The 14,001-nt window shown below is 37.2% G+C and overlaps 2 protein-coding genes across 2 annotated transcripts; both read left to right on the top strand.

Moving 5' to 3' along the window:
* Positions 1-28: 28 nt before the first annotated feature.
* Positions 29-10,356, top strand: lrrc8ab (leucine rich repeat containing 8 VRAC subunit Ab). The gene is made up of 4 exons (XM_084946039.1): positions 29-146; positions 687-805; positions 3,992-6,101; positions 6,284-10,356. The coding sequence occupies exons 3-4, from the start codon at positions 3,999-4,001 to the stop codon at positions 6,557-6,559; spliced, it is 2,379 nt and encodes a 792-aa protein (XP_084802165.1). The 5' UTR covers positions 29-146; positions 687-805; positions 3,992-3,998; the 3' UTR covers positions 6,560-10,356.
* Positions 10,357-11,241: 885 nt separating this feature from the next.
* ppil3 (peptidylprolyl isomerase (cyclophilin)-like 3) lies at positions 11,242-13,969 on the top strand. The gene is made up of 6 exons (XM_084945938.1): positions 11,242-11,330; positions 11,552-11,626; positions 12,386-12,479; positions 12,575-12,642; positions 12,729-12,847; positions 12,963-13,969. The coding sequence occupies exons 1-6, from the start codon at positions 11,328-11,330 to the stop codon at positions 13,087-13,089; spliced, it is 486 nt and encodes a 161-aa protein (XP_084802064.1). The 5' UTR covers positions 11,242-11,327; the 3' UTR covers positions 13,090-13,969.
* The last annotated feature ends 32 nt before the right edge of the window (positions 13,970-14,001 follow it).

Below are 14,001 nucleotides of genomic sequence, written 5' to 3'. Positions count from 1 at the left end.
CGTTTTATAATACTGTCACACTGCCGCCGCTCGGTGAGTTTCGAGTTCTCGATGGAAAACCAACAGCTAGCTGGCAACAGCAAACGCAATTTGTAAGGAACTATTGATAAAGTATCCTTAGTTTTGGACGCAGCACACCAATTGAAGTAAGCTGAACACCTCACAAAATTTTCAGTGTTTGTAAGTAGTGTACTAGTGTCGTTTTAGGTGCGGCTTTTGCCGAGGATGTAACGATAACAAGAACCCCTGGTCTGCATGTAGCTAGCTTAGCTCACTAGCTGAACAGTATAGCTTAGTTTGCGAACATGTCTTAACAACAAAATGCCTTTATTCGTGGTCGGTATTGACAAATAAGCTGGTTGTTGTCAGATTCTAGTTCACGCCCTTAAAAACAGCGTTTCATGTTATTTAAGGGCACATGTAAAGAAAAAAAGCACCCGGGTTTAACTTTATGTTGAGTAGCTTGCTCAGCTAGCTAGATGACAAAGGCATCCCATGTTATGGTTATGAGCGGTGACAAAAACAAATTCAAACTAGCTTATTATTATTATAAATAATCACTCATTTAAGAAGCATCAGCTTAAAACATCACTTATTGCACGCTTGCGTAACTTTAATTGCCTTTTTCAGAAAGTATAGAAGACTGCATTTTCATACCAAGTGGGTTGTTTTTTTCTCTCTTTCAGATTCAACTGCGTTCTGATAAAAGAGGCAATGCTTCATGAAGAGTTTTGGATACTCAGTGAGTGGCTAGACCGCCAGGGACATCATCAGGCACTGGAGCACAGATAACACCTCCAAACTTGTGAGTTTATTGACTAAGAGTACTTGTTGCTGCTTCATCGTCCATCCATACAGGCGGTCGCAATACAACAGCTGCTAGCTGTGTGAAGAAAAAAACAATTCTCTGAACACTGGCCAGTCTAAATATGCTTATTTGGCCAAGAATCAGACTAGGCGTCTCGACTGTTTGTCATTACAGTTTCCTACCAAAGTACAAGCTCTGTGATGAATGCCAGGTCTTGATTCTTGTTGTGTGTGTGTGTGTGTGTGTGTGTGTGTGTGTGTTTGGGAGGTTGCAAAAGCTGACGGTAGAGTATTCCAGAGAGACACTTGTTGGAGACAGCAGCTTCTATAAGGTAAACAGGATCTCTTCCTGAAGGTCGAGGGAGGTACTTCTCAAGGCCCCCACAGACAATACTCTGGGTATTATTAACGGAAACCACTAAGAATAGAGAGCAGGGGAGCAAGGTGGCTCCTCTGGCGGTCACGTTGTTTGGGTTAAACAAGCCAAAACGGAACATCTTCTTAAGAAGAGTGACTTCTCGAGCTTTCATGCTGGGTGTGGCAATTTAGAGGGCTTTATCTGGCTCTGATGTACAGCAGAGGTAAGGGAGATTAGTTGTGGATTGCTCTTGGCTGTTTATGTATGGAGGACTTGTGCTTTACAATTAGAATTTGTAAGTAAAACAAATTTTCATACCTAATAGGACATTGTTAACCTATCATTTTACATAAGCTATGTATTATGTGACTTTTTTTATTTTGGATTTTTTAAGGCAGTGCATGACTTTGGCTGGTCCAGCAATATCCCCCAGACAATGCATTACCTACCTACTAAAGGAAAGAGTCTCTGTATGTTTGTGTGTCTGTTCTTCACTTTTCTTAAACATTCATCATAAGGAAGGTGATATATCCTAGTATTGGGACAAAAATTTCCTGCAATGCATTTTTGTTCTAATTGCAAATACATACATACATACATACATACATACATACATGTATTTACTCAGACATACATGTCTGAGTAATCATGTCTGGTATGTCATTACTTGTGTTTCATAAGTTTGTCAGTTATATTTGGATGATGAATTGATTTTGTGTTAATCAGCTGACTTCACTTTGTGTGATCTAAAATTTTTGAGGAGATATTACTTTTTATTGGAGTTTGACTAATCTATTCATGTTTCTTCTTTCTGAAAGACAAATTGTATCAGACAGTATATTGGAATCGGATCAGATTTTTTTGAATCACCAAATATTGGTATTAGTATTAGTACAACCAATACAAAACTAATAGCAAAGAAATCAGAACGATGTTAAACGATGATTCAAAGGGTTTAATAAAAAAGTGTTGGATTACCTGTTTTGGCATTTTCATATGCTCACAAGTTACTAGTAATTAGCAGTCGGGCTTATAACGCTATAGCCTCCAAAGTAGTATTGCTTTGGCTACAGCATTTTTCTCTTTGGATCCTCCTTGGGCTGGCTTAATTATCTTTACTATCACCTTTGTGTTAATACCTACATACTAAAAGAAACATCTTGAGTGTGCCCTTGATAGAGTATGGGTTTGTGTCATTTTGTGGAACTGTAGCATAAGGTTTATGTTGTTAACTCATGGTAATGTGACAGCGTACATTATGTCATACCACCTTGTTAATAATGCAAAAGTTATATAATGAGCAGTGTAAGGAATTCCTTTCTTCAGCGAGTAAATATGTAACAAAATGAATTCATTTTTAATTTTGATGACTGTGTCCTCAGCAGCTTAGCTGTCTGTCTTGGCTGTCTGCGTGTATCTTCCATCCAGTGTGAAATTGTCTCACATGCTGGATTATGAGCAACTCCACTATCTGTTATATCACCACAGTTGTGATGTAAATGAATGAGTAATAAAAGTCGAGTTTCTGTTTAATTATTTAGCAATGGTTATTACATTAACATGTGTATGTGCTTTGTTCAGTGAATGTATTCATGGCCACCCCACCAAAAGAACAATTTAAATCTGTGGGTAACTGTTCAAAATTCACCTTTTGAGGTTGGCTACACATTTTAATGATACATGAACTGGTACTTATATAGTGCTTTTCTACTCAATTTGAACACTCAGAATGCTTTCTTACAACAAGTCTCATTCACTCAAGCACACGCACACCCATACAGCACTTTTTTATCTAATGTAAAAAGCATGAGTGAGTGGGCAACTTGTATTCAGTGTGTTTTCCAAGGATACTTAAGCGATACTGTTTTCCCTTAAAAGAAATCATTTTGTGACTTACTCATGCTCTCGTAAATTACATTGCACATACAATTAAATTCAAATGTTTCTGAACTTGAGTGCCAAAATATTTTAATATGCATTGAAAACCCTGCCTCATTAATTGGCTCCATTACTTGTATAGGCCGAAAACCCCATGTTAAACAGATGGATGAATCTCATGTTGTCTCATCATTGTATTATTGTAGGGTCTTTATCTTACAGTGTAAAGTGCCTTGAGGTGGCTGTTGTTGTGCCTGTTTTAGTTTTGGTATTCAGATTTTGTGTTATAATCAGCATCAGAATAGAGAAGTGGAATTTATGTGTTATTACTGCTGATGAACAGTAATAATACAACCTCTAACGATTAACAAGTGTGAAATTACTGCCTACCTAACTTAGTCATTTATCACGTTTACATCCTGCATACATATTGAAGGCAGCTGTTTCTTTGCCTGTATGTGTTTTTTTTTCTTAACATAGGCAGCCCATTAACACTTCACCTTAATCTTATAGGAGTAATTTAAAACACAGATAAATTTACATTATATTTTATTGATTGACATTTAACCCTAACATTTGAAATGACTTGTGTGGTATGAAAGTCCTTTGAAAGCAAGATTAATTGAGCCTGCTTAACAATAGGTAAATCAATAACATAAAGTTAAGTTAAGTAAAGTTAAACACCAAAGTCTTTGTCACAATCGCTATTCATTACTCCTGACAGCCTTCAAATTAACCATGGTCAGTGTTCTGATGTGTGCCCTTGTTAGTTAGAATTATAGTATTGATTTCTCTGCTAGGTTTTGTGTCGTCGTTTAGGCAAAGGTTGCTTAAGCATTACAGGGAAGGAGCGTTTAATTTGTAAACAGACATTTCTGTATTGTTCTGATGTTTGACAGGGGTCTTTAATTCAATACATCACTTTCTACATTCTCTATGTTCCCACAGATAAACCATGATCCCCATCACCGAGCTGCGGTACTTTGTGGACACACAGCCAGCATACCGCATCCTGAAACCTTGGTGGGATGTCTTCACCGACTATATCTCCATTGTCATGCTCATGATTTCTGTTTTTGGGGGAACACTGCAGGTCACCCAGGACAAGATGATCTGCTTGCCCTGCAAATGGGTGGTCAATGAAACCTGCAAGAGGAACTTCAATTCAAGCATCACATCATCAGTGCCCAAAGGGATCCAGTACGATTTGGACCGCCACCAGTACAATTATGTTGATGCTGTCTGCTATGAAAATACATTGCACTGGTTTGCCAAGTATTTCCCCTACCTAGTATTACTCCACACCCTTATTTTTCTAGCTTGCAGCAACTTTTGGTTCAAGTTTCCACGGACTAGCTCCAAACTAGAACACTTTGTATCTATCTTGCTAAAATGCTTCGATTCTCCGTGGACAACAAGGGCACTATCAGAGACAGTGGTTGAAGAAAGTGACCCAAAACCAATGAAAATGAATGGCTCGATGGACCACAAGGAATCTGTAATAAGTGAGGATGTTGAAGCAAGTGTTCCTATGCTTCAAAGGACAAAATCACGCTTTGAGCAGGGCATTGTAGATAGAACGGAAACAGGAGTTTTGGACAAGAAGGAGGGTGAACAGGCAAAAGCTCTGTTTGAAAAAGTGAAGAAGTTCCGCATACACGTGGAAGAAGGAGACATTGTGTACAGACTGTACATACGCCAGACTATTATCAAAGTCATCAAGTTTATTTTGATAATCTGCTACACAGGGTATTATGTGCATGATATTCAATTTAGTGTTGACTGTTCTGTAAATATAGAGAGCCTGACTGGTTACAGCGTGTACCGTTGTGCTCACCCACTCGCTACACTTTTTAAAATCTTAGCATGTTTCTACATTAGTTTAGTGGTGGTGTATGGTTTGATCTGCATGTACACGCTTTGCTGGATGCTTCGGCGCTCCCTAAAGAAGTACTCCTTTGAGTCAATCCGGGAAGAGAGCAGCTACAGTGACATACCTGATGTGAAGAATGACTTTGCATTCATGTTGCACATGATAGATCAGTATGATCCTCTGTACTCAAAACGCTTTGCCGTGTTCCTCTCAGAAGTAAGCGAAAATAAGCTGAGGCAACTCAACCTCAACAACGAGTGGACACTGGACAAACTCAGGCAGAGGATAACTAAGAATTCTCAGGAGAAGTTGGAGTTGCACCTTTTCATGCTTAGTGGCATTCCAGATACAGTGTTTGATCTGATGGAGTTGGAGGTTCTTAAACTGGAGCTAATCCCAGATGTGACCATTCCCCCAATCATTGCTCAGCTGGTTAACCTGCGAGAGATGTGGCTTTATCACACCCCAGCCAAAATAGAAGCTCCAGCTTTGGCTTTTTTGCGTGAAAATTTAAAGTCTCTGCATATCAAGTTCACCGACATCAAAGAAATCCCCTTATGGATCTACAGTTTGAAGAATCTCAGTGAGCTTCATCTGACAGGGAATCTCAGTGCTGAGAACAACCCTTACATTGTCATTGATGGGCTCCGGGAGCTCAAGAGACTCAAAGTGCTTCGTCTGAAGAGCAATCTCACCAAGCTACCTCAAGTGGTCACTGATGTGGGCATGCACCTCCAGAAGTTGTCCATCAATAATGAAGGAACCAAGCTCATGGTGCTCAATAGTCTAAAAAAGATGGTAAATCTGACAGAACTAGAGCTTATTCGCTGTGATCTTGAACGCATACCACACTCAATCTTCAGTTTACACAACTTGCAAGAGATTGACCTGAAGGATAACAACCTGAAAACCATTGAGGAGATCATCAGCTTCCAGCATCTTCATCGGTTGGTCTGCCTTAAGCTCTGGTACAACCAGATTGCCTACATTCCTATTCAGATTGGCACCCTGAACAACCTGGAGAAGCTGTACCTGAACAGAAACAAGATTGAGAAGATCCCCAGTCAGCTGTTCTATTGCCGCAAGCTGCGCATCTTGGATTTGAGCCATAACAACCTAACCTATATTCCAACAGATATTGGCTTCCTCCAAAATCTTCAATACCTGGCAGTTACAGCCAATAGGGTAAGTGATGTAATAAGCATAGTTTCCAACCATTTTAATATTATCCTAATTATAGATTGGAGTTTATCCATAATACTTTATTTGTATTGTTTATTTGCTGATAAAACAATAAATGAACTTACAAGTCATAATTTCTTTCCTTTTCTTTCCCAATGGAAAATTCCTTGTTCTTTAAAATACAGATTGAGAACCTGCCTAATGAACTGTTCCAGTGCAAGAAGCTTCGCACTTTGAACTTGGGAAACAATTGCCTGCAGTCTCTACCATCACGATTTGGAGAGTTGACTGCATTGACACAACTAGAGCTTAGAGGAAATCGCCTAGAGTGTCTGCCGGTGGAACTTGGAGAGTGCCGACAGCTGAAGAGAACTGGTCTTGTGGTGGAAGAGGACTTGTTCAACACACTGCCCACAGAGGTCAAGGAACAGTTGTGGAAAGCGGACAAAGAACAAGCTTAAAAAACAGGTTTGCATCTGCAAGTACAGATACTGATCTACTGGCTCTGGACCTACAAGTTGGTCCCAGAGGCTTGCCATAACAGGCAGTATTCCTGCTGCATTGTGCCGTTTCTAAGTTTGGGCATCAAGAACCAGTGCCAGGTAGAACCAAAATCCTGGCAGTTTCTGGCTGTCTTCTTAGTCTATTTGATTTATTAATTCCTTCACAAAAAACTTCTCAGGCCTTTACATTTTAATTCAGTAATGATGCTTTTTTAGCAATAATGTAGTTTGAATCTTGTGTTTACATTTTTATGCCTCTCGATTATGGTATAGAAGACAGCGTATGCCACTGATCAATACTAAAAAAAATAAGGTTTAATACATTAAAATATTTTGTCAGGTGTTCCGGTTTGAAGGCACAATGAGATGGCAAAATTACTTCCAAGACATCTTTATTTCTGTATATAGACGATAATCACCTGTTTTGAGTTACAAAGACACTATTAAGAGTGATATGATAGTATGACTTAACAAAACAGTAATAACTATAGATGAGTGGAGTATGATTATACTGAGAGACTTGTACCTAAAGGTGGTTGACAAAGTGGGAAGAAGAAGGCCATTGAGGGCACTGTTAGTATTGTAGCGCTAAAGGGCTTTTTGTTGGTTGGTTGGCTGATCATCTTTTGATACTAGAATGGACAATTTGGCAGAATGGAGGGTTCGGTTCCCTCTTTCTATGGAAAGATGTGTGTTTGACCTAGTGCTTAAGGAAAAGCAATTATTCTGCTGCATATCACTTATTGCACTAGCATTAAAATGGCATTAGTGAAGCTTATCAGAATACCCAAACCTTACTGCTAGTATATCTTTAATGGAAAATAACATTTTCACAAAATAAGTATATGATATGTTTGCAATAACTTGCACATAACAAAATAAAATGCGGGGGAATGCTTAAAGATTTTGAATGAGATGAGTCATGTCTGCCTCACAGGAATTCAGATTAAGTTTATACAGAATGACAGTGGTGAAATTCAAATGGAGCCTGAAAGTATTTGTAATATGTCTGTCAAACGTAGAGGCTTAAATGAGATTGGGGTTTCTTTTTTTTGTAACAGATGTAAAAAGAATCACTGGTGATAAGCAATGATAGCTCAATAGCTACAAATAAGAAAGACCAGACATGTCATCATGTCTTTAAATGTATTTTTTAAGCACCTAGCCTCATGTTCATTTTAGTTTGTTACTATAACATTGTAATATTTTATTTTCTACCTTGATAGGACTCAAATTCTGTTACTTTATTATTACTGGACTGCATTAGTGTGCAATGTTCAGTGAAGAAGCTGCTCACCTATGTGTGAGAAAACTCACATCCTAAATGTTAAATGTTGGAAATGTTACATATTACTCACTGAGGTGAGGATAAAAGTCTCTTTTACTGTTTTCTGCTGATATTAAAAAGCTAGTAGTAAAGAAATTTGAAATTTTACTGCTACAGAATCAACCTGCATTCCAATTAAATGAAAAGAAAATGAAGTAAATCTTACAAGTTGATCAGATTAGTTGCCTTATTTTCTCCTCTCATTGTCATGCATTGATTGTTATATTTCTGTTGTCTGGTCAGATGAAAATTGTTAGTTTTTCAAGGTGCACCATAATAGTAAGCCCCAGATAGTGATGGAGCTTTTGTTGTCATAGTTTCCTTAATTTAAGCTGTCCGGTAAAACTTCTACAAGGCTGTACCTAGCTGTTGAGTTTAGATTTTGGTTACTGAAGATGCACAAAGTGTAGTTTATTATTAATGTTTTATTATTATTTATTTATTTGATTAGATTTTTTTTTTTAAAAAGCTCATCTGTCCAAAAGACCATTGAGCTTATGCCAGACATCCATGGTGCATTGTTCATTCACAAGACAGTATTAGTCACAATATAATCAAGCTTGCACACACAATCACCCAATGAATCTTCACCTAAATTATGCTCAAGATCAAGGTCATTTGTTGTTTTATGGGCAATAACCTCTGAGTTGTGATGGATCGGGTGTCAGATAAGCTACTTTGTCATTGACGTTCTGGGTTTTGGGGAAGGGTTTTATTTGTTTGTTGTTTTTATACCTGTCTTTGTTTTAGTACCAGATGTAAGAAAAAGAAAAGATATGTTTTTTTGTTTTGTTTTTTAAATCAATAATCAGACTTAATTGGAAGTAACCAGTGCATTCTTTTTCTCAAAATATAAACTTTATTTCTCACAGTTAAAAGCATATTTAACCTTCACTAGTTTTTAATTAAGAAAGAGAGATTTTTAGGTAAAGGTTTACTTGTTTTTGCTCAATTGAGAGTGACTGTTCTGTATTTTTGTTTTGACACAGTGACCAAGACAAAGCTAAAAATTTGGAATTTGTTATTGATCCACAGTTCTGATGCAGCACAACACACAACAGGAATTCTTGTATTTACCCCAAGAAAAATACAATTCCTGTTCTAATAAAGATTGACTGAAGCAATATACATAATAGAAAACATTTCAGCTATGCGCATCTATAACCGTGACATGTTTGACTATGCTATGTTGTGCAGTATTACATTTATTTAAGCTGTATTGTTAGTAACGATATAGATTTCTAATGTGCATTTGTATTCATTTTGTCACATTGGTTTTACTAAAGACATGGTGAGATTTTCACATTAAGTAGATTAGAGATTGTTGTGCTTAAAGGATGCTTTTGCACTATAGCACTTCTCTCAGAACTTACTTTTAGGTGTTGCAAACAATAGTGTACAAGTTATTGTATGCACATAGAAAAACCTGTTTTGGGCATTTTCCAGTGTGGGAAGGTTTACCTGAATGACTGCCAGCCACGAGATTAAATTTAAGTTTACGCTTTTACATAGAAATATTAAAAAGGAAAAAAAGAGATGAATTTTGGTCTTTAGTGGAGCATTTTGAATGACACCCACAAACACATTAGCAATACACCTATTTAGTAAGACAATCGACTATTCCATTTAAAAGAGACATCATGTCATCACCTCTGAGTGATTTGTTGCAATCAGTACTGTAAATAAGTGGTCAGTGCATAGTGTAGTAACATTAAATAAACATATTTTTGTCTTAGTCACTGTTAATCTTTCTTTTTTTCATTTTTATTATTAGACTAATTTTATTATTTTAATTTTGATATCTGTTAGGATTATTGTAGAACTAAATTTCTCAGGAAAGCAGCCAGTACTCACTTTTTTTTCTTTTTTTTTAGTTGATTGCCTATTATTATTATTACGGTATTATTTTTTTTATTATTATTTCTGGTAATAATTTAAATGGTTGTGATAACATTTTTATATCAAATTTCTATACATTATTTTTTAGTTTTGTGTATTTAATATTAACTGCTGAATTGAAACTAAGTGTATCTGTATTTTCAAGGAGAAACCACTTTATTTGACCTTGCTTGTGTTTTTGTCAAACATCTCATGTCTGAATTGTGTCTTTATTGTGAGCAATAGATAAAGCCCAAGTAGTTTGTCTGAATAATGGGACTTCCTTACCCTTTGGTTTCTGTTTTCTATTTTTAATTTGTCTTTTTTCCTCTTAAAATGTTTAATTTGGGTACAAAATAATTTTCCATCTTTCTCTGTTTCTCTCAGACGTGTTATCTTGACACACTTGGTTTTGTGCAGTTTTGTTTTGTTTTTTGCCAAAGGAACATCATCAATGCATCAGTACTGACGTTGAGTGTGTTTGAACATGTTTCTCTTCATGTCTTGTACACCACTGACTCCAGTAAAATAAAAAAAATGAAGTAAGCCACATTTGTCTTGGTGTCTGTTGGGCTTTTGGCACAAACTTTTTTCAGAAATTGCTCACTGTAGTGCTAATGAAATTTACTCTGAAGATTTTATGAACTAATCTGTTCTCAAGTGTTTTACACCAGTACGGAGAACATGTCGTAAACCCAAACCTTGAATACTCAGAATTTTCATTAGAGGTGATGCTGTAGTTTAGCTCGTTTTTATCTGACATTATAAAGAGCCGCTTTAAATCTTGACTTGTCATATATCTTAAAAAACTTCAACTCTGCTTTGTGATCTGCCTGTGTCTTAATAGCGTCCTCACAGAAGGGTTAAACAATTACATAAAGGTTTAGCTTGATGTGCAAGTGTGCAGATACAGATACTGACCGATGTGCAAATGTGTAAACCACCACACTATGGAACCCCTGGCACTGGTTGATATATACCAGTATAACATCTCTCATACTGTAGGTGTTCAACTGACCTTATAGTGGCTGCAAAGACCCATATCATGCTACAGTCACACACGTTCAAACAGAGGTTGGAGACAGTGGCATGACCAAACCTTCTACAAATTGAAATTTCCTTGTCACAATGACTAGGCTATCCTATTTTTACTCTAGTGTGACTGAGCCATTAGTGACTGACCCATTATGCCCTCATGGGCAAAGCTATTGTCATGCAGGAAGATACCACTCCCACCTTTACAAAAATCCTTCATCATAGGATAAAGGGGATCACTCATTAACAATTTTTTACTAGGACTATTTCCAAAAACTGGACAACCACGCCCAAACCATGTCAGCAAAATGTCCCTCCCCTCACTGTTAGTGCCAGTGACTCTTTTTTTTTTTTCTTTAATTTTTCAATTGTCTGCACCTCTCGTTTTGTTTGTGAAAATTCCTTGCGGAACCATTCACCGCTGGATACCCATCCCCACACGGACATGTTTCTTCGACACACTTGTTCACAGACGCAACATTTGAAATGGTGAGTTTCATTGTCGCATTTACAGTCACTATTTGTCAAATTGAGGTTGTTTCCTAATATTACGTTATAACGGTTCTAAACAGGCTACGAGTCACTTAAAGCATTGTGTAATAATGTAGTTCTTTGCGATAGCAGGCTAAGCTAGTCAAGTAGTGGAAGTTGAAGTTCAGGAGAATTTCCTTGTCTTCGTGATGTTTTTGATGTTCTTGTCTATTTTGCAGGCTGTTACACTTCACACAGATCTAGGAGACATTAAAATTGAATTGTTCTGTGAGCGCACACCGAGGGCATGTGAGGTAAATGTATTTCTCACCCTAACTCTCCCTAGCAATCAAGCCTTTTATTTTAACACTCTTACATTTTATAGATCTTTACGTGAAAAAGTAAGACGATCCAGCACTCGATTTATTTTCTTCCACTAATTCAGGGTCGTAGGTGGGATGGAGTTTATCCTAACCCACTTGGATCTTGTGTTGTTGTAGTACGAGAGTACGCTAAAATGCCATTTGGGGGCTTTCTGTATGAAGTTTGCATGTTGTTCCTGTGTGTGTGCATGGGTCTATCGGATTCCTCCCACAGTCCAAAGGCGTGCCAGTTCTGAATTGAATGCAGGTGTAAATGATGATGATTATTGATAAATCAAATCAAATGAATGATTGAACTGATGTAGGACATTTCTAAGAGGTTACTGACCCGATTTCAGACTTTATTCAGATTTGTGTGCACCTGATGTGTCGGAATTACTTTCCAGCATGGCACAAGACTACAAAGAGCCTTAAAACTCAATTTAAAAACTCAGTTCTAAGATATACTGTCTGCAATGAAGATGGAAGAGGTGTGATGTGGTCACCTCTGGCAGATAAAGTTCTTTACAATCTAGACTCAGAAATTATCATATTCTGTCAGGTAAATAAAGATAGTCAATTCTTAAGGGCGATGAAGGTGTTTAAGATTGCAGTTTTTTTTAAATGTAATAATAACATTTGTAAGAGTGTAATTTAAAAACATGACAAATACAATAATTTGCATTTAATTTTGCTGGTGTTTTTTTGCAGAACTTTCTTGCTTTGTGTGCCAGCGGCTTCTACAATGGTTGCGTCTTCCACCGAAATATAAAGGGCTTCATGGTTCAGACCGGAGATCCTACAGGTACAGATGTTATTGTTGTTTTTGAAGTGGCAAAAAATATATATAAAATGAACTTCCTGTTCATTGCATCTTTGTTTTCTTATTAAAACCTCCAGGCACCGGTAAAGGAGGAACAAGCATATGGGGGCGTAAATTTGAGGATGAGTTCAGTGAACACTTAAAAGTGAGTAAATCCTATAGCTAGTTGGTTTAAGCTGGTTTTACCCAAGTATCATTCTGTGGGAATGTTTTTCGTTCTTCTGATTTCAGCATAATGTAAGAGGAGTGGTCTCCATGGCAAACAATGGTCCCAACACGAATGGCTCCCAGTTTTTCTTCACCTATGCCAAACAGCCTCACCTGGACATGAAGTACACAGTGTTTGGAAAGTAAGCATCTTATGCAAGCCAACAAAAGAGGTTTATGATTGTGTGACCACCTACTGGCTTTGTTACCTCAGGTAAAATTGAAACATTTGCTGACTGCTTACCCTCTAAAATTTAGGATCATAGACGGCTTGGAAACACTGGATGAGCTGGAGAAGCTGCCTGTGAATGAAAAGACGTTCCGGCCACTGACTGAAACTCGGATAAAGGATGTCACCATTCATGCTAATCCTTTTGCTGGATAGCAGATTTTCCACTTTCATATGATACAATGCTTGTTGCCTTGCTAAAGTCGAAATACTTTTCAAATGGTAGAACTGGAGAGTCCACTCACATGCCCAGACAGTGGGCAGAGTGCTGACTTCAAAGCTACAAAGTGTTAAATTGTCTTAACTTTTTATACAGTGTAGTTCCTCATTTTGCAACTTCATGTAAAAAATATATATAAATCAGGGGGATGTCTTGTTTCCTTTAGACAATAAACTTTGTAAACAAAAAATAAAATATGGACGTAACCGCCATGATGTCACCCATTGGTTAGTGAAGTCTCATTCTGAAGTGTTTCAAAGTTGTTTTTTGAAGCTGACTGTCACAAGATGGAGGTGGATCTAAACAGGAGACCAGAGGAGGCCACACACGTCTTACTGACACGTGAATGATATGTTGTTAAGCAGTGAAAATATCATGGAAATTTCTTAGTTTCTGCTTCTAAAAATGACCATATTTTACAAAATGATTATGATTTTACTTAGTTAACCTGAAACTAGCAGTTGAACCCAAAGTTATCAAGAAAGTGTTTGCTGAGGTTACATAACAAAGGAGCTGAGGATTGTTTCCCCATAGACTTCTCTGTAAACGCAAGTCTTTTTGCAATTTTAAGAGTCCCCTCCTGCTGGTCGTTAAAAAGACTACAGGTTGAAGTTCGCTTCACCTTTCAGACCTGAAAGATGTATCCGCATTTTACACTGTCTGTGCTTTAAATCAGTTTTGAAATGATTTTTGTTCTTAACAGGTTCCTCTCCATTTATTCAAGTACTCTAAAGGGGAATGTAATAAATTGCCAATGTTGCGTATTTTAAAAAAATAAAATAAAAAACTTTTGTAATAAAAATACTTTTGATTTTAGCATGTTTTCAGAATATGTTTTACATGCAGCA

This window comes from Perissodus microlepis, chromosome 12 (genome assembly GCF_051167445.1).
Source record: "Perissodus microlepis isolate ML-2025 ecotype Zambia chromosome 12, ASM5116744v1, whole genome shotgun sequence".
NCBI lineage: Eukaryota > Metazoa > Chordata > Actinopteri > Cichliformes > Cichlidae > Perissodus > Perissodus microlepis.
Note: the sequence above shows the minus strand (reverse complement) of the source record. Positions and strands in the feature narration are given on the sequence as shown.